Raw genomic sequence first — 20,687 nt, forward strand, 5'->3', positions numbered from 1 at the left:
GTTGTGTTAAATGCCTGAATCTCTTGAAGTACTGTTCACCTTGGCACAGCTCCTGGCTGGGAGCGTCCAGGGAAAGCAGGGCTTTGTTGCCTGTGTGTCCCACGGGGAAGCTGGGCGTTCTCACCCGTCCTGCTTGGGAGGCTGTGATGAGTAAGTGGATGCAGTGAGCAAGTGGGAGACAGCACTTGCCTTGCCAGGTGGCTTGCTGAAACCCTGGGGGAGGTTTCACTCTGCTGGGTAGTTCCCAGCCCAAAGTGCAACATTGTAATTTGTGGCTTGTCCTTTCCCTTCTCCCCCCCCCCGCCCGCTCTCCAGCAGATCTTGATGTAGTTGCACACAGATGTGCAGTGCTTGGTCTATGTGGTTTTTCTGTGAGCTCTTGAGCCAGCTGTGGGTGTTTGGGGATGTAAGAGACCTTTTCAGGTGTGTATGGTGGGGCCAGCAGGAATGCTAAAGGCAATTCCTACCTTGCTGATAATTCCTCCAAACATGGTCAAGTGTTAGGAACAAAGGGAAGCATCCTGCGCTGCTCCGTGGCTCACACAGCAAGAGGTCCTGGCAATGTGCCATCGCAGGACAGCATGTCCGGGGCTGAAGATGCTACCTGCTTTGACCACCAGGGAACCTATGGTGCACATCCTGCCCGCGCTGCAGTCGTTAGCTGCCTCGCCCAAGGGTTCTCTGGCAATAATCCCATGCCTGGACCTGCCCAAGGTGTAAAAAGACTCCGCAGCCTCCTGTCTTCAGACCTGAACAGCCCACAGAGGTGGAGCAAGATGCTGCAGTGCTGGGGTTTACTTACTTACGGTTTAATAACTCAATCTCCTGCTAATTAAGGGAGCCTGATAGCTGCAGTCTGGGCAAGCCTGGCAGAGCAGTGCCCCCCTGCCAAGACAGCCACAAGAGGAAAGATTTAATGGGCTTTTCCAGCTATGGGGGAAGATGCTGTGCAAGGGGTGCAGGAGGCAGCACCTGCCCTCAGCAGGGCTCAAAGCCCCTGCAAGGAAGTACCAGCAGCACCAGACTGGTTTTAATAATTTATTTAAAATAAGTTTTGTTACAAAACAGGATTTTTTCCTTTAAATTATTAAAATACATAGAAACATCTAATCTTACAAAAGGCTAAATTTATTTTTCCCTTTTTTCTGTTAAATAGAATATACTGCGGAAGAGTGAGAGGGCTGCGGTGGGAAAGAGCCATCAGTGCATCCAGTTGGTTATTTGCAGCAGGAGGCAGCGTACCCATAGGTGGGTGCTCAGAGGTGCAGGGGCGGTGCTGTCTCCTCCAATGCCCCTGCCAGCTGCTGTCCCAATAAGTAAGCCAACAGACTTTTGGGCTGGAGGTTTGGGGGGTTTTTTGTTTGTTTCCTACTTGGTTTCCAGTCCAAGACCATGTAAACAGAATAAAACTATTTCAAAGACTTTCATCTTGACCACACTGATCTCTCTTGACAACTGGTAAATAACTTTACAGTAGCTTCATTTTAGACTGCTAAATCCAGCCTGGTGCTGTGTAACACAGGCAGCCCCACAGCCTGTGGGGCAGTCCACAGCCCCACAACCGCTCTCTCTCCATGCCAGAGCAGCCGGCACAGGGCCCAGGCAGCACCAACACCATGACGAAGGGCAGCTTGGCTCAGGCACAGCCCCAGGGCACCTTCATGCAACAACAGGGCTTGAGAAACCTATGGTGAAAGGGGCTGCTGGGATTTTATTCTGGCTTAAAATGGAGGAAGTGCTGCTTCAAAAGACATCAGGCAGCTGCCTGGACACAGTCTTGGGGGAACTGGGACCAGGCTGGTCCCCTGGGAGTAGCAGAGACATTTCTGTGGGCTCACCTGGCTCCAAGCCCCTGCTCCAGCCATATACCTCTACTGTTATAAAAATAATGCTGGAGAGATGGAGAAAGCACCCAGCAGCTCCCTGCTCTGGCTAAAAACATCCTTCCAGCAAAAAAAGAAAGTCACAGAGCTGAGTGTCTGAGGATACAGCTCCCTGCCCAGCATCACTGTCCCCCACCCTGAGACAGGGGTCTGGCTACTGGGAGACCTCAGCCCCACGCTGCTCATGGTGAGAGGTGCTGTCACCCTCATCATGGGCCCTGGTGGGCAAGGGAGTGGCACCAAAGCCTTTGTGTCTTCCAGCAGCCGGGCTCTCCGTAGCACTGAGGGGCTGGGTCCTGCAGCAGGTTTGGTGCTGGGGCTGGCATTTGTCACACAGGGACTGGCCTCAGCTTCCCTGGGGGGAGACATGCATGGGTCACACAGCGCAGGGGTCACAGCCAGTGCTACCCCGGCCCCATCTGGCAGCATTTCAGCGGGTGCTGCGTTGAGCTGGTACTGCAAGCATTACCGCAAGCATCCCCAGAAGCATCCCCATGAGCAGCACAGAACAGCACCCCTGCCTGGGAAGTGGGGCTGAAGCAGAGCCCTCCACCGGCTCCCAGCCACAGGCACTCACCTGGCAGCCATTGCTGCCCCTAAATTCAGGCTGAAATCGAAAGGGAGAGAGGTTCAGCCCAGGGGCATGGCCCACAGCATTGCTCCCCCTTCACACCTGGAGCTGCTGGCAGCAGCTTTGCACCAGCATGCTCTTGGGGAAGTGATAACCAGGCTCCCAATGGCTAATTAACCATTAGTTAATGAGCTGACTACAGATCAGCTAGCTCCCCCCTGCAGGCTTTGCCTGCCAGCATCTGGCTGGGACAAGGCTGGCAGCAGGAGCCTCCTCTGACAAAGAGACCCTGGCTGGGCACCCAGGGTGCTGAGTGGGGCCATGGTGCCCCACCACCCACCTGAGGTCTGGAGCTTCCTGCGGATGGAGGCGGCACGGCTGGAGAGCTGCCCTGGGCTGGGGGACGCATGGCCCCGGCCAGAGGATGCTGTGGTTCCTGGTGAGTCACCCTGGGGGGAGACGGAGCACGACCTCAGGGTCAGCCCACGCCAGTTCCCCAGAGGGAAGGGATGGGGAAGGGGCTTGTAGGCAGATTGTGCCTTCGTGGGCAGTGGTGTCCAAATATACCCTGGGGGTACCACAGAGTTGCTGCAAAACAGGGCTTGGAAGAGCCAAGGTGTCAGCATCAGCTGGATGCCGCTGCTTGGGGACAGCCCATGTCCCGCTGGGTGATACTCCCCAATGGGGGTGGCTCCAGGGAACACCCAACAGCAAACAGCCCTGGGAAACACACACAGGGGCAAAATGGGGAAGAGGAAGGGCACTGGTGGCCCCTCAGTTACCTCCAGCTGCTCCTGGCTGGGCCAGGAGGCCAGCTCAGCCCTGCGGGATACAGGACCCAGCTCCACAGAGCGAACCCTCTCAGCAAACTTCAGGGAGCACAGTGTCTCGCTGGTGTTTTTCTCAGCGGGGGAAACCTGCAGTAAGGCAGGAGCAGAAAGACAGCTTGCTGGCTGCCTGCACACCCCCAGCATGCCCCTGCCCTTGCAACCGTGCTGCTGCCAGGCCAATGAGATGCTATTAATTAACCCAGGACAGCCCCATCCACCTGTGCCCGGGACAGTGTCTGAGCCAGCTGGATCCCCTGTCACTACGCAAGGGACAGCTGGGAAAAGCTTCAGCAGGTGGCAGGAGCTCAGGCACCCCCCAAGGGGGCTCGGGCCGGGTGCAGGCAGCTGGGGGGCAGTCACAGGGCAGGTATGGAGCAGCTACCAGAGCATAAAATCCTCCCACCATGAGAGGGGATAGGAGATGCCAATGTGCAAGGAAACTGTGCCCATAGGGATGACATCCACGTGCAGGCAGAGAGGGCAGGATCGTGGACCTCTGAGTTCATCCTCCACATCTGGGATGCAGAAATTGAGGCAGCGCTGCCATGGTACCATGGTTGGAGACAGGAGGACGTCCCCATGTGCGAGCCCAGTCCCCTGGTCCAGGCCTCCAGCATCACACTCCCACCTGCCCCAGCACCGGGGTGAGCAGGGACCAAACCCACTCCAAAAACTGCAACAGCTGGCTGCAGAGATGCTGATGGGCCCCTACCTGCACCATCATGAGGGTCTTGCTGTCACCGCTGAGCGAGTCCTGCAGCAGGTAGGTCAGCTTGGAGTTGCGGAAGGGCACATGGCCCTGCCGGGAGCGCAGGGCATAAATGACATCACCCAATGCCGAGAGGGACTTGTTGATGTACTGTGCCTCGCGGAGCCGGCTGCCCTCTGCACCTGACCGCCCGACCCGCTCCGATCCTGCCAGGTCCACCAGGTTCAGCTTCCCTGGGGACACACAGCCAAACCCCTCCAGCTGGCATCAACGCCTGGCCCCGCACACCCTGGGGATGCCACAGCCCAGATGCCCCAGTGAGGGGCTTGCCACATGGCACCTACCTGTGGTGCGGAGCCCTGTGCTACGGTCAATGCCACAGACAGTGACAATGAAGAGGGCGTGGGAGCGGGAGCTGTGCTCATTCAGGTTGGTGCACTCCGTCGCCCGGTTAACATGGCCGAACTCGAAGACCTAGGGGAGCCCAGGGAGGTGGGGGGTGAGGCCAGTGTGTCCCAAACCCACCACATCTCCCGTGACCCAAGAACCCCCAGGGACGTAACCAGACGAACAGCCCCCCACAAGGTGCCTGGTCCATCTAGGTGATGACCGCTGTCATGTCTCAGCCTGAGTGATGCACTGAAGGCAGAGGGTGACAGGCAGGGCACTGCAGTGACAGCCGGCATCCCGCTAATCCCCTAGGAGCTGCCCGGGCCCCACACTTTTATTTTTAACCCCCTGCAGCTCACCCCATTGGACAGTGACTGTCACATCGTACCCAGGGACCTATTTTGGTCTCTGTTGCTCCCCAGTGCTTCAGAAATACTCCCGAATATGGAGGTCATGCACCAGAGATTCCACCCCCCCCAATTCATCACACCCCCAGTGCCACCCTCCTGCTACTGATGCCCCCCATCTCCCTGCACCTTGTTGATGTCCTCCACGCTCTGCACACTGAACTCAGTCAGTCCGGGCACATAGAGCTGCCCGCTGCCGTCGGGGCACAGCTTGATCTCCAGCTTCTCCTGTGGCTCCTTCCCTAGCAAGTCCCTGGGCAAAGGGGTACCCATCAGCATCCCCACCCCAGGCAGCTGATGGGTGCCAGCTCCCCTCCAGCACGGCATCCCTGCCATGGCTCAGGGATGTGTGCCAAGGCTGCCAGAGCAGCCCTCTCCTCCCGGGGATGGTGCACATCCTATGGATAGACCTTGGGTCTCTGGCTTCCACCATCACACCATGTACCCACTCCAACCTGGACCACACTCCCACCCCTGCTCTTTATTGCCACTCCTGGTCCCCATTATCCACAGGGATGCACTCCCAGTCTCCTCCTCACCCCTCCTGCCTATGGCTGGGCAGGAGAGGAAAATATTTCTCATGCTCCCAGCTCCCAGTTAGTAATTTCTAAATATAACATCCAGGGAGGCACGACAGCAAGGAGAGGGGGATGCCCCAGCTGCTACATCAGGGCCAGAGGAGCAGGAGCAATGGCAGGGCTAGGAGCCTGTCTAAGTAACAGAGCTTGAGATAGAGTGCTTTGAAAGGGTGGCTTGCATCAAGAGTTTAAAAATAAATCCTTGCATGGTCAAATCCTGTGCCCAAGGCCCTGGGAACAGGCTGTGTGGCCAAGGCAGGGCTAGTGGGAGGGGATGAGAGCAGCATGGGGTGATGCCCACTGATGCCGGATCCCCAGCAGCTCCACCTGCCCCAACAGAGAGCTTTTTCCCCCTCCCTATACCTGAGAGCCTCGTTGTAAATCTCGGCGACGCTGACGCTGATGGCGTAGTCCCAGTCGGCTGCCTTGCCCCGCACCTCAGAGAAGAGGAGCTGCAGGGCCCGCTGGTTGATCCCTGGGTTTGCTGCTGTCCCCTGATGGATTGGGGTGAGAAATGGGGGGGGGGGGGGGGAACACACCACCTTGCATTTTAGTCTGCATTTATTTTTTCTGGGCAGGAGCAAAGCCCAGGGAGGTGCCATGGAGGACTGCACAAACTCCTTGCCTAGCAGCAGTGACCATCGCTGGTGCACTCCAGGTCCAAGCTGGCTACCAGCCTGGTTTAAGGAGGTTACTGACACTGGGCACCACAGGATAGCAAGCCAAGGAAGAATAGGGAAGCAAAGCCAGGCAAATTCACCTCCATTGTGTAGGTTTTTCCTGCCCCTGTCTGCCCATAGGCAAAGATGCAGACATTGTAGCCATCAATGCAGGAGGTGACCAGGGCTTGAACCTCCTGAAACACCTAGGGGAAACAGGGGAATATCAGAAGGTGGTGGCTGTATGTCCCCCTCATGCCAGCAGCATTTCCATCCCCATGCAGCACCCACCTCCTCCTGGGACGCTTGTGGGGGGAAGACCTTATCCAGCTCAAAGGACACCTGCTTCCCCTTGTGCAGGAGATGCAGGACAGCGTCATCATCAGCATCGAAGGTCACCACATTGGCTGCCTCCGGGCCCTCACCGTCCTCCTTTGTGATGGGGCGGACTCGCCCAAAAACACGGATGTTTCCTTGGGTGGGGAGATGCAGAGATGACATCAGCCCCCGTGCATCCCGCTGCCACCCCCGGTTACTGTCAAACAACAGGTGGGCTGAACGCTGTACTCCACTGCCAACTGAAGCATCCCATCACCAACCTGAGCACCTTATGGGGATGCAGAGCATCCAAGCCATGGTGCTGGGGTGCAGCAGGGTGATACTCCCCTGCCCATCCTGCCCCCCACAGGGACATACTCTCCTGTGATGGGACCTGCCACCCCCCTGCACACCTTTCAGCCGCACCAGCTCATTGTGACACTTCTTGCGGAGTTGCAGCTCCCGCCGGTACTTGCGCAGCAGCTCCCGGTTGGTGCTGTGCACATCCTCGATGGCCTGGCCGATCTGGCAGGGGGATGGAGAGCAGCAGCTCAGCAACCCCCCCAGTATCCCCAACCCATATGGGGAAGAGCTGAGATGGTGGTCCCAGGGAACTCACCTCAGCCCTGGCGCTCCGCAGGGTCTCCTGGAGGAGCAGGGGGAAGTCGCGGACCTGACGCTTCAGGCTGTTGTAGTCATGGGTGAGGGTGCGCAGAGCTGGCTGCAGCGTCAGCAGGTTGGTCCGTACACCTGCAGGCACGAGGTGGGGTGAGGGGCAGGTGGCATGACCCCACCCAGCACAAGCCGGGCAACCTTATGAGCCCCTCACCTCCTCCTCACCTGCCAGATTTTCATGCACTGCCTTCATCTCCACTTGGGCACGGGAAAATGCCTCTTCGATGGCACGGTTCTTCTCCTCCTCCATGGCCTGCATCTCCTCCAGCATCTGCCCATGGGCTCGCTCCAGCTCGGCCTCGTATATCATGATCTGGGAGGGGAGTAGGGAGGGTAATGCTGAGCCAGCGACCACCTGCTGCCGCATCGCATCACCTGGCAGGCACCATGCAGGCAGAAACCACGGGGGATCTGGGTGGGGTGATTTCTGATTTACACTCATTGCACTCGGACCTGAGCTCGGAGCTGAGCCACCGTCTTTTGGGAGCTCTGCAGCTGTTGCTCCATCTCCTTCAGCACCTGCCTCTGCATCCCCACCTGCTCCTGCAGGTACTGGTTTCGGGACTGGCTCTCGCACAGGGCTTGCTTCGCTTTGGCTGACTCCACCTCCACAGTCTTGATGACGTACTGTGGGGGAAAGCACCCAGAGATGGGGCGTACTGTGTAAAAGCAGCACCCAAGGGGCCTTAGATGGAGCCATCATTGGCCCGGGGGAGCTACGTTACAAAATCATGGTGCTGTGCTGATGTGCTATGGGCAGAGGGATGGGTGGCATTTGCAGGGCACCCACCGGGCACCGCTAGGCACCCAGCCCAGCTCCCCTTGCCCAGCCAGGAGAGATGGAGAGCCCCGTGGTGCTCACCTTTATCTGCTGGGGCTGGGACTTGAGGCTGGCAATGGTCTCCTGGCTATCCCGCAGCCGCCGGCTGAGCCGCTCCTCCTCCTCGGCTCTCTCAGCCAGGGAGTCCTTGAGACGCAGTTCCACCTCAGCCAAGCGGTTTGTCTTCTGCTGCACCTCCAGGTCTAGCTCCACCAGCTTCGTCCGCATCTCCTCTGCCTCCCTCTGCAGCTGGGACAGCCGCTCCTGCAGCCTGGTGTTCTCCTGGCCCCAAAGCAGCACAGCCAAGGCTGCGTCACCCATGGGTACATGTCACTCTGCCACCACCGCCACCACTGCCAGCGACTCACCGGGAGGTGGGCACAGTCCCGGCATGGCACCTGCTGCTGCCGCCGCAGCTCTCGCAGCTCCCCCTCACACGCCTTCATCTCCTGCCGCAAGCGCTCGTTCTCAGCCACCAGCAGGTCCCGGTGCTTCTCCACGTCCGTGCCACCCTGCCGATGGGAGGTGAGGGAAGCCGGATGCACCCTGGGGAGCCCCAGCCTGCCTCTCCCAGGGAACCTCCTACCTGCTGTTCTCGGGGTGCCCCCAGCCTGCTATGTGGGGGACCCCCAGCCTACCACGTCAGAGAGCCCCCACTCTGCTGCGCCTGGAGAGCCCCAGTCCTCAGAGGGGTTTTGCTTCCCCCCTGCCAGGGTGACAGTGCCGGGGAGCCTCTGCCTGTTGCACCCCAGGGTCACTGATCATGACATTGCATTGGCCAGAAGAATCCCACAAGCTTTCATCCTTCAATGTCCCCCTCCCAGCCTGCAGGGTCCAAACTGCAGCCCTGAGGAGGTTTTAATACCTCTATGCCCTCCCCATGTGCCCCCTTCCTCCCCAGGGACCCACAGCTCTGGCATCCCTTGGGGCAAGGGTGGCTCAGCCCAACCCCAGTGGCAGCTCACCAGCTCCGAGCGCAGCCGGCTGATCTCCTGCGCCTGCTCCAGGACCTTTGCCTTCAGAGTTTCAACCTGTTAACACAGGCAAGGTCAACCAGGAGGCATCTCAGCAGCTTTCGGAGGACACCCCGTGGCGCCACCCAGGCCACTGACGTCCAGTCTGGCTTGCACCTTCATTATGCCTTAATTTTCCACCTTGCTCTGAGCGCCTGATTCACATGAGCTGATTAAAATGAGCGTTAATGAAAGGCCTGCTTTGACCTTGTTCAACCATGGGTATAATTTGTCCATGTTGAACATTAGCAGAAACCATTATTAGAAAAAAAATAGCATCGTCTTTGGAGAAGAAAAAAACAAACCTATCCATAATTGTGTTCAGGGAGCCACAAGTGCCTCATCCTGCCCTTGCAACACAGCTTTGCTTTTCCTTCTCTACTTTTCTTTCTAGGAAAGTTATCTTGGGAGAAAGAGGGAGCAGGAGCTCTTTGAGAAGTCTGTGTGTCTGAGTCCAATGGGAGGATGCTCTCTGGCTACCCCTATCTGCCCATCTCATGCGAACCAGGCTGCCCTCCTCCCAAACCAGGTGGATTTCAGAAATCCTTGATTTTTTGGGGGCAGGGACCATCTGTTCTCATCTCTCCTTTCCTCCCCACTGCAGCAGCCAGCAAGGCTGTAAAAAAAAAAAATGTCGTCTGCCTTTATTCAAGTTAACGTTGGCAAACGCTGGTTGCATTTTTATGGGGGTTGCCTGCATTCTCCATGCCTCATCCCTGCGCCCAAAAATTGATGGCTGCTGGGTAAGCATTACTGTCTCCCCAAAACTTACCCTGGAAATAGATGGACCTGGCTGCATACTTCACCACAGCCCCACAGATTCCAGCCCCACTCCCAGCTTCCCTGGTAAGCCAGTGCACCACCAAACCCTTTGCCTGATGCGGCAGGCTATTGCCCCATCCCAATAACCAGCTTTTTCTAAGCAACTGGCCCTCTGTGGACCATAATTAGGGACTGCTGATTAATTAGAAATGCAGATGTGCTGACATGGTGCTATAATTAATTATGGTAAGTTATCAAGCTACGCCCTTGCAGAGACGGCAGCATGGTGGGCAGCACCTCCTGTGCAGCCCCTCACATTCGGCAGCGCACAGCTGGGGGTTCTGCGGGTGAGTTCTGCATGGTGACGGCCACAATCTGGGGAAGGAGGCTGCTCCCTGTCAGAGTTTGGAACCCCCCTCCCTCTGCAGCGGAGCTCTTCCACTCTGGCTGGGGGGCTGAGCCTGCGCCGAGCGCACCAGCATCACACCTGAGTGGGAAAATCCCATTTCCATATTCAATAAGGTAGATTATTAAGAGATTATTTTTTTTTTTTTTTTTTTAAGTATTTTTAAAAGAAAGGAGGGACCAAGACAACAGAGTCACAGCTTGTTACAGAGAAGTTGCCAACCCAGCTGGCCAACGCACATGCCAGAGCCTGCCCACCACTCCCCATGCCAGCAGCACCTTGAAACACTGATGCACCTCCATCCCCTACCTGCTCAGGCATCTCCAGCTGCATCCTGCTCTCTGGAGGCGACAGGGGCTCCTTGGCAGCTGTGTCTGGCTCGAGCCATGGCCCGGCCATCTCTGAGCTTTGGAAGTTTGGGTCAGCACTTCACTCTGGCCAGCGTCAGCTGCACTTGCTGCCAAACTGGCCAGCGCAGGGCCGGATCCTGCCGGCACTCACGCTTGTGTCATGCAGAGTATGCCAACCAAATGCAGGACAATTACCTCCGCCTTTTTGACACCCGTGGAACAAGCAGAACCTGACTGTAACAGCTTCCACAACAGCCGCATGCAAATACCTTTACAAGCAGCCGGAATTTCAATCTCCCTGGGACGACACAGGTCCTCACACCAAGGATGCAGCCATACCAGTGCAAGAGATTGTTTTTACGGGGAGGTTCTGGTCACAGCAGTCAAAACGCTTTCCCCTTCAGCGGACAACTCTGTGCCTTCACATTCCCTTTCCACCTCCTGACTCTTGAAAGTCACTAAAATTAATCTGCTGGGTTGGTCTAATGAGCTTATCCTGTGGCAGTGTTACTGTGCTGGGAGGGTGGACAATTGCTGCAGGGCTCCGACCCTGAAGCCAAAAGCCCTCCTGGCCACGCCATGTCCAAGGAGCCACGTGTCCTTGCCAGCGTTATTGCTGTGTCACAGTAATGTCAACTGGGGGGGCTGCAAGTATCCCGAGGGAGGGGCAGCAGAAGCTGGTGGGACAGCCGCAGGGCTCAGGAGCACCCAGCTCCCAGATCTTCCCTGCACACCCAAGCAGAGAAGATGCTCCATGATCGAGGTCCTATGCTCCTTCCAAGCACACACCTCACTAACTGCAAGACACAGTGCTCTGGCCAAGCCACAGCCTGAAGCTGGGTAACCCAAAGGACCGTCGCAGCCACCGTCCGTGTTGTACCTGGTCTTGCAGCTGGAGAGAACGGGAGAGCTCATCGCTCTCCCGGGCAGTGAGCTTCTCCTGCAGCCCCAGCAGCTCCTCCTGCAGCCGCAGCTTCTCCTGCAGATGCGCCATGGAGGTCATCGCCTTCTGGATCACTGGGAAGGGCTGGGCTGCTGGCAGGCTGGCACGTTTCCCACCGCAGAGCCTCCCTCCTGCAGTGGGAGCAAAGATTAAGCCAGTCAGGATCCAACCACCTTGCTGGGGAATGGGATGCCAGCTATGGGAAGAATTCCCAGGGGCTGCGGTGGAGATGGGATGGTGGGAAGCAGGACTTGCAGAAATCCCACAGAGCGCAGTAACATGCATGGGGCACATCCTGAGTGTCATGTTGCTGACCACAGCTGGTCAGGCTAATGGTGGGGATCTGGCCAGGTGAGCCCCTATGTGGGATGGAAGCTGGAGGGATCTACCAATGCCAGCAGAGCACCCCAGGCTGCTCACACTCAGTGCCTGCCCACGCCACCGCGCCGTGACCCAACCCCATCACATGCTGAGATGCTGCTGCCTCACTCAGATAACAACCGCCTTCACCATGGCGCTCTGATTCATCTCGGCATCGTTTTTTCTGAATGAGCAGGTGCCGATGGAAAACGAGTATGTGATCATGTTATTAAAGACTGCATCATTACACACAAATATAATGGAAGCCAAATTACAATTATGCGGGTACCTTGAATGGCTGTATTGCCTCATTCTTGTGCATTTGGCTTTCTAACCTTCCTAGTATCATTTCAAACATGTTTTTTCTGCGTGTTAATAGAGCCAGGATGCTGACAGAATCCAGCCTGGCCATACATCAGAGTCTACCAAATGAATCCCTGAATTACTTGGTAGTTCCCAAGAAGAAATGAGCTGGCCTGACTCATTAACAACGTGGGGATGAGGCACAGCGGCGGGCGAACTGGTGGCCAGGATCCTGGCTGCCCAGCGCCCTTCCCTGCCTGCCATGGATTTCATCTGCTGCCACCAGAAACCTGGGGTTTTAAAGGCAGGAGGCAATGCTGGTAATCGCTTTGCTGCCTGTGCACAGGTGCCGCCTGCTTTATAGGAAATGTCCTGAATACAAGAAGCAAGACTTTTTCTGTCTGTGAATCAGATTTTCTACCTTTAAAAGGAGCAGAGCAGGCAAAAAAATTAAATGCTGGGACCAAATCAGAGCTCTGCTGTCAACTGTGTGCCATAGGACATATCTGGCAACGTCTGCAGAAGTGATCACTGGATTCTGTCTTCCTGCCTTGGGCTGGATACCCTGAAACAGTGCCAATGAACACCAGCTTTTCTTTCTTTCCGTGCCCAAAGCTCAGCCCAGCTTAGGCAGGGGATCGTGATGTTTCCTTTAAACCCTTCCCGCCCGACACACAGAGACCCACAGCGACCCCATGGGCAGTGGTGATCCTGCACGGATAACGTGCTCCTCCTTGCTCCAACACCTTACTCCTGCAAGAGCATCCTTGGGAGAGGAGATGTCAGCCGGACCTGTGTTACGTCTACAACCAGGCAGACGCGCTCGTGGTGACACCGTGTCTTAGTGCAGTAGGTATGGCACGGTGTCCCTCCTGTTTTACAAAATGCTTTCAAACCCATTTAGAAGGGTGGCTGTTTCCATGGCTGTGCCCCATTACCATTGCCACGCACACTCCCTCCTGCATCCCCGCCCCTTCCCACCAGACACCCTGTGCCAGGGGATGCAGCCAGGGACCACGCCAGGAGTAGCTCCTGGGATGTGACCTGACAAGCCCAGATGATTCGGTCCTGACAGAGAAATAGGGGAAACCACAGGCATTCACCTGCCCTGGCACAGCCACGTGCATTGCAAGCATTTCCACAAATGTTACATTTTCCTTAAGAGGGAGGAAAGTGTGGTGGGTTTGCTGGCACTCACCTGCTCTGTTCACCTGGTTAAATAATCGGTCGCCTGGCATCACACGATAGCTGGCTGGTGTTGATCTCTACCGAGACCCGATCCCCCCCAGTGAGCACAGCCACATGTTTACATGCACCCCGAAAGAGGAGAGGTCCCCCCAGTATCCACTGGCAGCTACCAGGTGCTCCTCCCATCACACCCCTCCTCCCAAGCACCTACTGCTGCTTCCCCCTTACCTGCTTTCTCCAGGTTCATGGTGGAGGCTGCCTGCACCAGCGTGGCAGTTGCTGGCTCGTGGGGAGATGCTAGTGGCTCCTCTATGGCTGGTGTTGGGGCCTGGTGCAGGCTCTCCTCCTGCCGCTTGCCCGCTGTCCCCTGCAGGGCCTGTGTCCACAAGATGAAACAGGATGGAGAGCTGAGATGCAGCGACTGTGCACATTGCAGTGGACACGGTGCTGGCAGCTGGTATTTCACCAGGCTGGCCAGGAGGAGCAAGCAGGGAGGAGGTTGCAAAGGACAGGACGGTGGGACCTGGGGACACCCTCCATCTGAGGGACTTTGGTATCGGGAAGCTGCTGCAATGCATTTATCATGTTGCTTTTAGTTCTCCCCATAAACAACTCCTTCCCTCAGCCTGGTGATGCAGTTATACTGAATATTACCTATTTTTCTCTTTATGGCCTCAGAAAAAAAGACCCTGGCCTGCAGGCAGCATTGAATGGCTGGTGTGAGATAAGAAGGTGTCTTCCTTCTTTTCAAAGAAGCGGAATTTAAATTATTTGCCCGAAGCCCAGAATGAACTGGCGGAAGCAACACCAGTGCATGGTGTCCTGACAGCGTCCCCATCCATGGTAGCCTTCCTCCTCCTCCTCCATCTGCTGGCAAACCCCATCTCACAGTGTGCTGCATTTTCTTATCACCCTTCTGCCTTGAGCTCTCCTGTCTACATGATTCAGAAGTGACCCAGAAAATGTTATTCTGGGCTGTTCCTTGTGTTTTTTGATGCCTCCTGACTCTCTGGAGATGCTCTTCCCTTCCCACCCAGGCAGCAGTGAACCAGAGTTGAGGACAAAAAACTGCTGCAGTGATGGACCCGCCAGCTCCCACCAAGGGATGGTCCAGCAGGGTGCAGGGCACCCTTCCCACCACCCCAAAAATGCCCACCCCACCCAAGCCATGGCTGGCTCAGTACTCCTCACCTGGAGAGCCAGGCAGAGCCTGCGGGGATTTGCAGCGTCTGGCCAGCTCACGCTGAGGATTTTATGGTGAACCAGTGCAGGCAGCAGAGGAACCTGGGAAGAGGCACCTGCTCTGCTCCTGGTGACAAGCGTGTCCTGCCCACGGCCTGAGATGGAGCAAAAAGCATCACTGGATCAACCTGAGAGCCCAGGATAGACGCAGCCTTCGGCCTCGCTCAGCAAAACCACCTCCTCCTCCCTGCTGCCACCACCACACCAGTGCAGTGGAGATGGTGCATGAGTATATTAAAAATGTTAATTAGAAAAATTAGCCCTTTGGGGGGTGGAGACTGGTTGCCAATGACTAGTAATGAGAATTCAGGGTGTAGCATCCGTCTGTCCCCTGCAGGACCAGTCCATCCCCCTGCTGGGGACATCTCACCCCTGCCCCTCACCAAGCCACTCCGCTTCCCACGATCCTGTCTCAGAAAAGCTGCCAAAGCTGGCTTGCATCACTGAAACCAGACGGATGGACCCTGCCAGCATCACTCCCCTCCAATGCCCCCAAATATTTCCTTCATTTGTCACACAGCCAAACCCGAAAGCAGACAGAGCAGCAGTCCCCTGCCCTTCTGAGCTGCACAGAAGGAGAACAGCATCTTGAGGAATTTCTTCCCATGGCTGTGTCCTCTTCTGCCACATGAAAAGCAGCCGGCGAGGGTTACGTCGCAACAGGACCTGCCTGGGGACCCTGTGCCCTGTTCCCATCCACCTGCTACAAGCACTGCCACCACCATGGGCAGCCAAATGGCTTCTCTGGTAGGCAGGGGGAAAAAAAAAAAAATCAACATCCCACAAATAAAACCCCACTAATGCAGTTTTCTTCCCTAAAATCATCCGGACGCTCTTGGGCCAGAGATGGAAGCAGCATCTGGAGGGAGATGTGCCCCAACAAAGTCAGTTTGTTGCTCTGAACTTCTTCCCAGCCTGTAATTAGCCATAACATTTTGCACGCGCCATGAAAATCAAGCGTTTCCAAAGCGCTGGCGAACGCCCAGATAAAAGACAATGAGTTCCCCATCCCAGCATGTGCAGTGGCAGCCACTGGGCAAAGGAAGTGCTGAAAAAAACCGTTTTCAGAGGCTTTGATGATGACAAGCATTCATCTGGGCTGGCCCAAATGCCAAGGAATAAGCAGGACCTGGACACACGGCTGCTAGCACATATGGAGAGCAAACACTGAAGCCAACAGCAAAAAAAGCCCAGGTGGGGGGGTGTGTGTGTGTTTCAGCCTCCCCCTTTGCCAAAACCCATCCGGCAACACCAGCGAGGGAGGTGGGAAGAGCTGTTTCCCAACAAGCGGCTGCAGGTTGGGGCAAGCAGCTGCCTGCCCACCTGCAAAACAGCTCAGCTGCGTGGAGAAAAGCCCTTGACTAAACTCACCTGCAGGGTCTATGCAGCAGGGAGAGAAAAGAAGCCCTTCCAAGGAGCTGAGGCCAGGGAGAATTGAGGGCCTTGTATCTTCCCTCCCATGTGTATCGCTCCGTTTTCTGTCTCACATGTTAAATTTTAACCTTTCTCTCTACACTTTCTGCTCCAAAGGGCCAGGAGGGAAACAGAGGCACCCCTCTCTGCTCACCCCCTGGCTGCCAACTGCTTTGTGCCTGCTTCTGAGTCTCCGTTTCTCAAATCCCAAGATTCATCCAGAAAGAAATGTGAAAAATGCAGGCTGGCCTGTTTCCGGCCTCTCCTTCCCCAAGCGCGAGCAAGGGCGTGAGCATGACAGGCTGAGCCCCAAGGGAAAAGGACAAGCCACCGTACTCACCGTCTGGGGCAAGGTCCTTCGTCTTCCAGGTGGCTCTCGTGGAGGGCATGGATCCTAGATCCCAGGTTTTGCAGGATGTGATCATGGCATGGGGGTCCCAAGCACAGCGACACGTCTGCGGATAAGTGCAAGGAAAGACCTCTCAGCCCACCTCGGCTTCCAGCCGGGAAAGCCCAGGGGACCGTGCTGGAGCAAACCACGACGGCAATACTGTCCCCAACTCCTGAATCCAGAGGAAAGTTGCGTCAATCCCGATTTCACTCCCGGGGTGCCGAAAGCCCCCGGGTCCCTCTGTGCTCCCGGCGGATGGGACATAAACCGTGGCTGTAATTAATTTACTCATTGCCGAAGCTCTTCCAGGCTCCTCCTGCGAGGTGGGGGTTATTTATTTACTGACTCCGGAACAGCGGGCAGCCCCCGCCCGCTGGGCACCGCAGCCCCGGGACCGCGGGATGCCTCGGCGGGGGAAGAGGTCGCGGAGCCCCGGGTGCCGCCCCGCCCGCCCCGGGGGTCCCTTTTTTTCCCAACCGGCGGCCGCGGTGGCGCCGGCGGTCCCGGAGGGGAGCTCCCGGTCCCGCTGCCGGTCCCGGGGCACAGGAAGCGCAGCCCCGCCCCGTGCCCCCCCCCCCCGCGATGCCGGTGCTGGTCCCGGTGCGTAGAGGCCCAGCAACGCCCCGCCCCGCTGGTCCCGGTGACGGTCCCGGCGGCGGCGCCGCCCGCTGCAGGCTAACGGGGAACCGTGCTCTCGCCGCCGCCTCGGGTGCTCCGTGCCGGGCGCCCCTCAGACAAAGGGAGCCCCGGTCCCGCCGGGCTCGCCCGCCCCTCCCGCTGGTGCCGCCCCGCGGGGCCACTCACCGGGCGCGGGGCGGCGGCAGCGGCGGGGCAGCCAGCGCCAGCCCCGACCCCGCCCTCCCGGGAACTTCGGTAACGGAAACGCCGAGCTCCGCCCCCTCTTGTTGCCACGGAAACCGTCGAAACCCCCCGACGGGCGGCGGAGGCGGGGCTCCTCCCTCGTCCCGCCTCCCCGCACCGGGCGGTGGCGGCGGTGCCGGAGCTCCCGCTGCCCCCCCCCCCAGACCCTCTGGCCGGAGCCCTGGGGAGCTCAAGGGACCCTCGGTGTCCCCCGGCTCTTCCTAGGGCCACCCGATCCTCCTGTGCTCCCCTGACCCCCGTCTTGTCAGATCCCTGGGGCCTCCCAGTGTGGCCTTGTTACCCCCGGTGTCCCTCCTGCCCTTCCCACACTGGTCCTGGTGCTTTCCGGGGAGCCCCGGTGTACCCTCATCCCACCCTCGCACCCCTCCCCGCCCCTTTCCTCCAGCACCGAACTGCGGCATGGCTGCTGCTGTGGCGCACTTCCCTGGGGGATGATGGGGACAGAGCCACCAGCACCACCAAGAAAGAGACCATGGTGCTGGTGACCCACATGCCAAGGACCAGAGGTGGCAAGGCGTCCCCTCTCCCTCCGCCATGTCCTCACCACTCCCAAACACCGGTGCTAGCACCGATGCCGACCAGTTTGCTGGGGCCTGGGGACCCAGATTTCACCAGGAAAACAACCTGTTTAACCCACAGGTACGAAGAAAATAGTATAACGTGCCCTGAGACCTCTCCAAAGGTCCTGCTGTCAGAAAGGTAATAAGAAGTTCTGCTTTAAATATAATTTATACACATTTTTAGGGTATGATTTGTATCTACCTGTCTGTATTGCACATACAATCACCATGTTAATGGCTGGTTTGGGTGACACAAATTACTCATGACTTGTTCATGGTAATTAACCAGCAGTACCGGATATTTCCCACAGCAAAACTTGGCATCCGTGGTGGCAGCGGTGGCGGGTGCCCGTGCTGATAGCTCACATCCACCTGCCTGATGTCGGGCTGACCCATGGGGCGCCATGGGAGCTGTGCAGGTTCAGAGATGCAGGGGTGGTGGACCCTTGGGAGATGCAGGTTTAGTGCCAGCCCTGTGGGACTGGAAAAGAGAAGGCTCTGCCAGCCAGTGGGGTGTGCTCCCCTTGGGCCGTGAGTCCTCCACCTCCCACCTTGATGCGCTCAGCCACAGCCTTGCACTCATTCCTGCACAGGTTTGAAGCAGGATTCGGCCTTGTCACTTCATCCCAGCGTCTTCCTCTTGGGCATCCTCAGAGGCCCCCCCCAGTACATGCCGCCCCATCCCCTGCCATGAGCCAGTCCCACAGATGGGGGGTGATGGGGAGTCACCAGCGGGGGGGACAACAAGCCACTCCAGCCACTAGCCCCATGGAAAGGGGGCCGGAAAGGGTCACTTCCATGTCCCCATGCCACATTCCCCTGGCACAGTGCCTTGTCCCTGAGAAGCAAATATCATCTTGGCCTGGCAGCTGCCTCCACCTCTGTGCTGCGGCTGTCTTCCTGCTGCAGCCAGTGCAGCAGAAAAAAACCCAGCAAAAACATCCCAGCCTCTGCAAAGTGGTGCCTCTCTTTCACTTCAGCTGAGTTTTGTTGGTGTTTCCAGCGCAGAGCCCTCGGTGTGGATGGATATGTGTGTGTCTGCCTATACACACATATATATGTATATGTACGCACCTGTAGAGTCCCTAAGCAGTTGTGCTGATTTGCATAAATATCTTACTATCTATGCAGCTCCTTTGGCTGGTTTGGTGATAATATTGACACACATAAAGTTACTTTCTATATTCCAATAGCAGCTGTAATGCCATATCATCCCTGACTTCATTTACAAGCTGTAAAGGTAAAATAAATGTTTATGTAGATTACTTTAACTGGTAAGTGATTTCCTGGCTTTTGAATGCTTCAGGTTTTTAATGGTATTGCAATTATGCAATGCACATAAGTTGTATCAATTACATAAAATAAATCTAAATTAACCAGGCATATGTGTGAATTCCCCTGTTTAGAAAAATAACTTAATGAATAGGCATAGAGCAAAGTTTGAGATGCAGAAGGGGTTTTGTGCCAACAGCCACATTCAAATACTCACCTGTGAGCATTAAAAAACCCATCCCTCCAAGCTGCGGGCTGATTTTCGGCAAGGACGGTGTGGCTTTCCCGCAGCCCCAGCACACCAGGGACATGGATCCCCAGGGATCCAGAAGTGGGGTTATTTAGGGTTGGATGCATGCTGGTGGCTAGGTGCCAGCTCCATTTCCCTTGGCCTCAATGCTGTTTAGCTCAAGGGAGCACTGTAAATCCCAGGGGATGCCTGCTTGCACGGGCTGGGGGGCTGCAGGCAGCAGGGCAGCATGGGACCCCATGCAGGCAGCAGGTACCCTGCCTCTCTGCAGAGATTCACCTACACTGGCTGGGATAATCTCAGCCTGGTCCCCCAGTGACGTTCTGGTCCTCCTTTCCTTGGATGTCACGTCTCCATGACCTGAGCAAGCAGTGGCTGACAACATCACTGAAGGTATTTTTAGAAACGCTGCTTTGCAGGCAGGCAGAGAAAAGGCAGCAACCAGCAGGGCTCACCGCCAGCAGCACCCTCCTGCGAGTGCCCAGCAGGTAGAAGGAAGGCTCGATATATCGATGACCATCAATGCTAAAACACAGCTGCCCTCCATGGACAGCACCAGCAGCACTGGCCTGCCACGGGGCATGCTGCTGGGGGACGGTGACCCTGGTGCAGGTTTAGCTCTTTGCTGTTGCAATGCTGTTAAGTCAGGCAGGTTAATTTGCTTTTTACTTGGGTGAAGGGAAGCTCCAGCAATCGAAACACATTGCTGAGCAGGGCCTTTTGCATTAGGCATTTGTTCTGCCCCGAGCAAATATTTAACCTACATCTGCAAGACAGCTAAAAAAGTCCCCTAAATCCCAGCAAAAATTTAGCTCCCCCTCTCCTCCCTTTGAGCAACCCAATAACCCAATAATGCAGGCAAGAGCATATCTGAAGCCTCTTATATGTTGGGATGCTCCCTGTAGGAGATTCCCACCAGAAGCACCAGACATCGTGAGAACGTGTCCCCAGAGCACAGTTAATTATAACCCAGTTCATTATTCTAATTTTGCTCCTCCTTGAGGAGGTGAGGGGATTTCTCAGTGTTGCTGAGGCATGGTTTGCCAAGCCAACATGAAACGCTTACCAAAGCAGGAACAAACCCCCTGCATTCCTGCCTTGCCATTTTGAGAAAAGATAGGAGTTTTAATTAAGTCTTAGCATGGTCCTGGGAAATTTAATACTCATTTTAAAGTTCACCAACTGAATTAATTCAAGCTGGAGGCTCCAATCCTTGAGATGGGGTTGCATGAAACTGGGTGGAGAGTGGGAGCTGGCAGGGGGTGTTGCAACGATCGTTGCCTAAATCCAACACATTGGGGTGCTGCTGGCCTCGACAGCAGCTTCAGGTGGCAGGGGGCTCTGCAGCTGCCTGGCTCAGCCCCACCCCAGCCAAACCCCATGAGCTGGTTAGGCCAGGTTTAGGCTGCCAGGGTGGTAGGGTGCAGTCCAGGGCAGTATGGAGCCTGTCCAGAGCCAAGGAGCTGGCTGGATTGGCTGGGAGCTGCTGCACGCCACGGCTCAGCTCTGCCT

At 56.6% G+C, this 20,687-nt stretch overlaps 1 protein-coding gene across 3 annotated transcripts; it reads right to left on the minus strand.

The window, feature by feature from the left end:
• Positions 1-1,688: 1,688 nt before the first annotated feature.
• KIFC3 (kinesin family member C3) lies at positions 1,689-17,105 on the minus strand. Of its 3 annotated transcripts, none has more exons than XM_075101991.1 (21): positions 17,016-17,105; positions 16,161-16,275; positions 14,357-14,502; positions 13,394-13,541; positions 11,252-11,445; positions 8,806-8,871; positions 8,209-8,352; positions 7,883-8,122; positions 7,474-7,647; positions 7,186-7,333; positions 6,965-7,095; positions 6,759-6,870; positions 6,319-6,500; positions 6,129-6,233; positions 5,732-5,862; positions 4,920-5,043; positions 4,338-4,467; positions 3,997-4,226; positions 3,237-3,371; positions 2,795-2,903; positions 1,689-2,238 (listed from the first exon to the last, which is right to left on the minus strand). In XM_075101991.1, the coding sequence occupies exons 2-21, from the start codon at positions 16,243-16,245 to the stop codon at positions 2,213-2,215; spliced, it is 2,760 nt and encodes a 919-aa protein (XP_074958092.1). In that variant the 5' UTR covers positions 16,246-16,275; positions 17,016-17,105; the 3' UTR covers positions 1,689-2,212. The 3 variants fall into 3 exon arrangements, with proteins under 3 accessions (XP_074958092.1, XP_074958094.1, XP_074958093.1); XM_075101993.1 differs by lacking the exon at positions 17,016-17,105 and adding an exon at positions 16,689-16,705; XM_075101992.1 differs by lacking the exon at positions 17,016-17,105 and adding an exon at positions 16,500-16,601.
• Positions 17,106-20,687: the final 3,582 nt, after the last annotated feature.

The sequence above is a fragment of the Phalacrocorax aristotelis genome, chromosome 8, assembly GCF_949628215.1.
Source record: "Phalacrocorax aristotelis chromosome 8, bGulAri2.1, whole genome shotgun sequence".
Lineage (NCBI taxonomy): Eukaryota > Metazoa > Chordata > Aves > Suliformes > Phalacrocoracidae > Phalacrocorax > Phalacrocorax aristotelis.

Bases quoted from the DNA above. Each gene is read 5' to 3' on its own strand.
- KIFC3 (XM_075101991.1), bottom strand. From the start codon at position 16,245: ATGATCACATCCTGCAAAACCTGGGATCTAGGATCCATGCCCTCCACG. The intron at 13,542-14,356 runs GTGAGGAGTACT...TTGTGGACACAG, and splicing joins GGCTCTGCCTGGCTCTCCAG to GCCCTGCAGGGGACAGCGGG. The intron at 4,227-4,337 runs GTAGGTGCCATG...GTGTGTCCCCAG, and splicing joins CACAGGGCTCCGCACCACAG to GGAAGCTGAACCTGGTGGAC.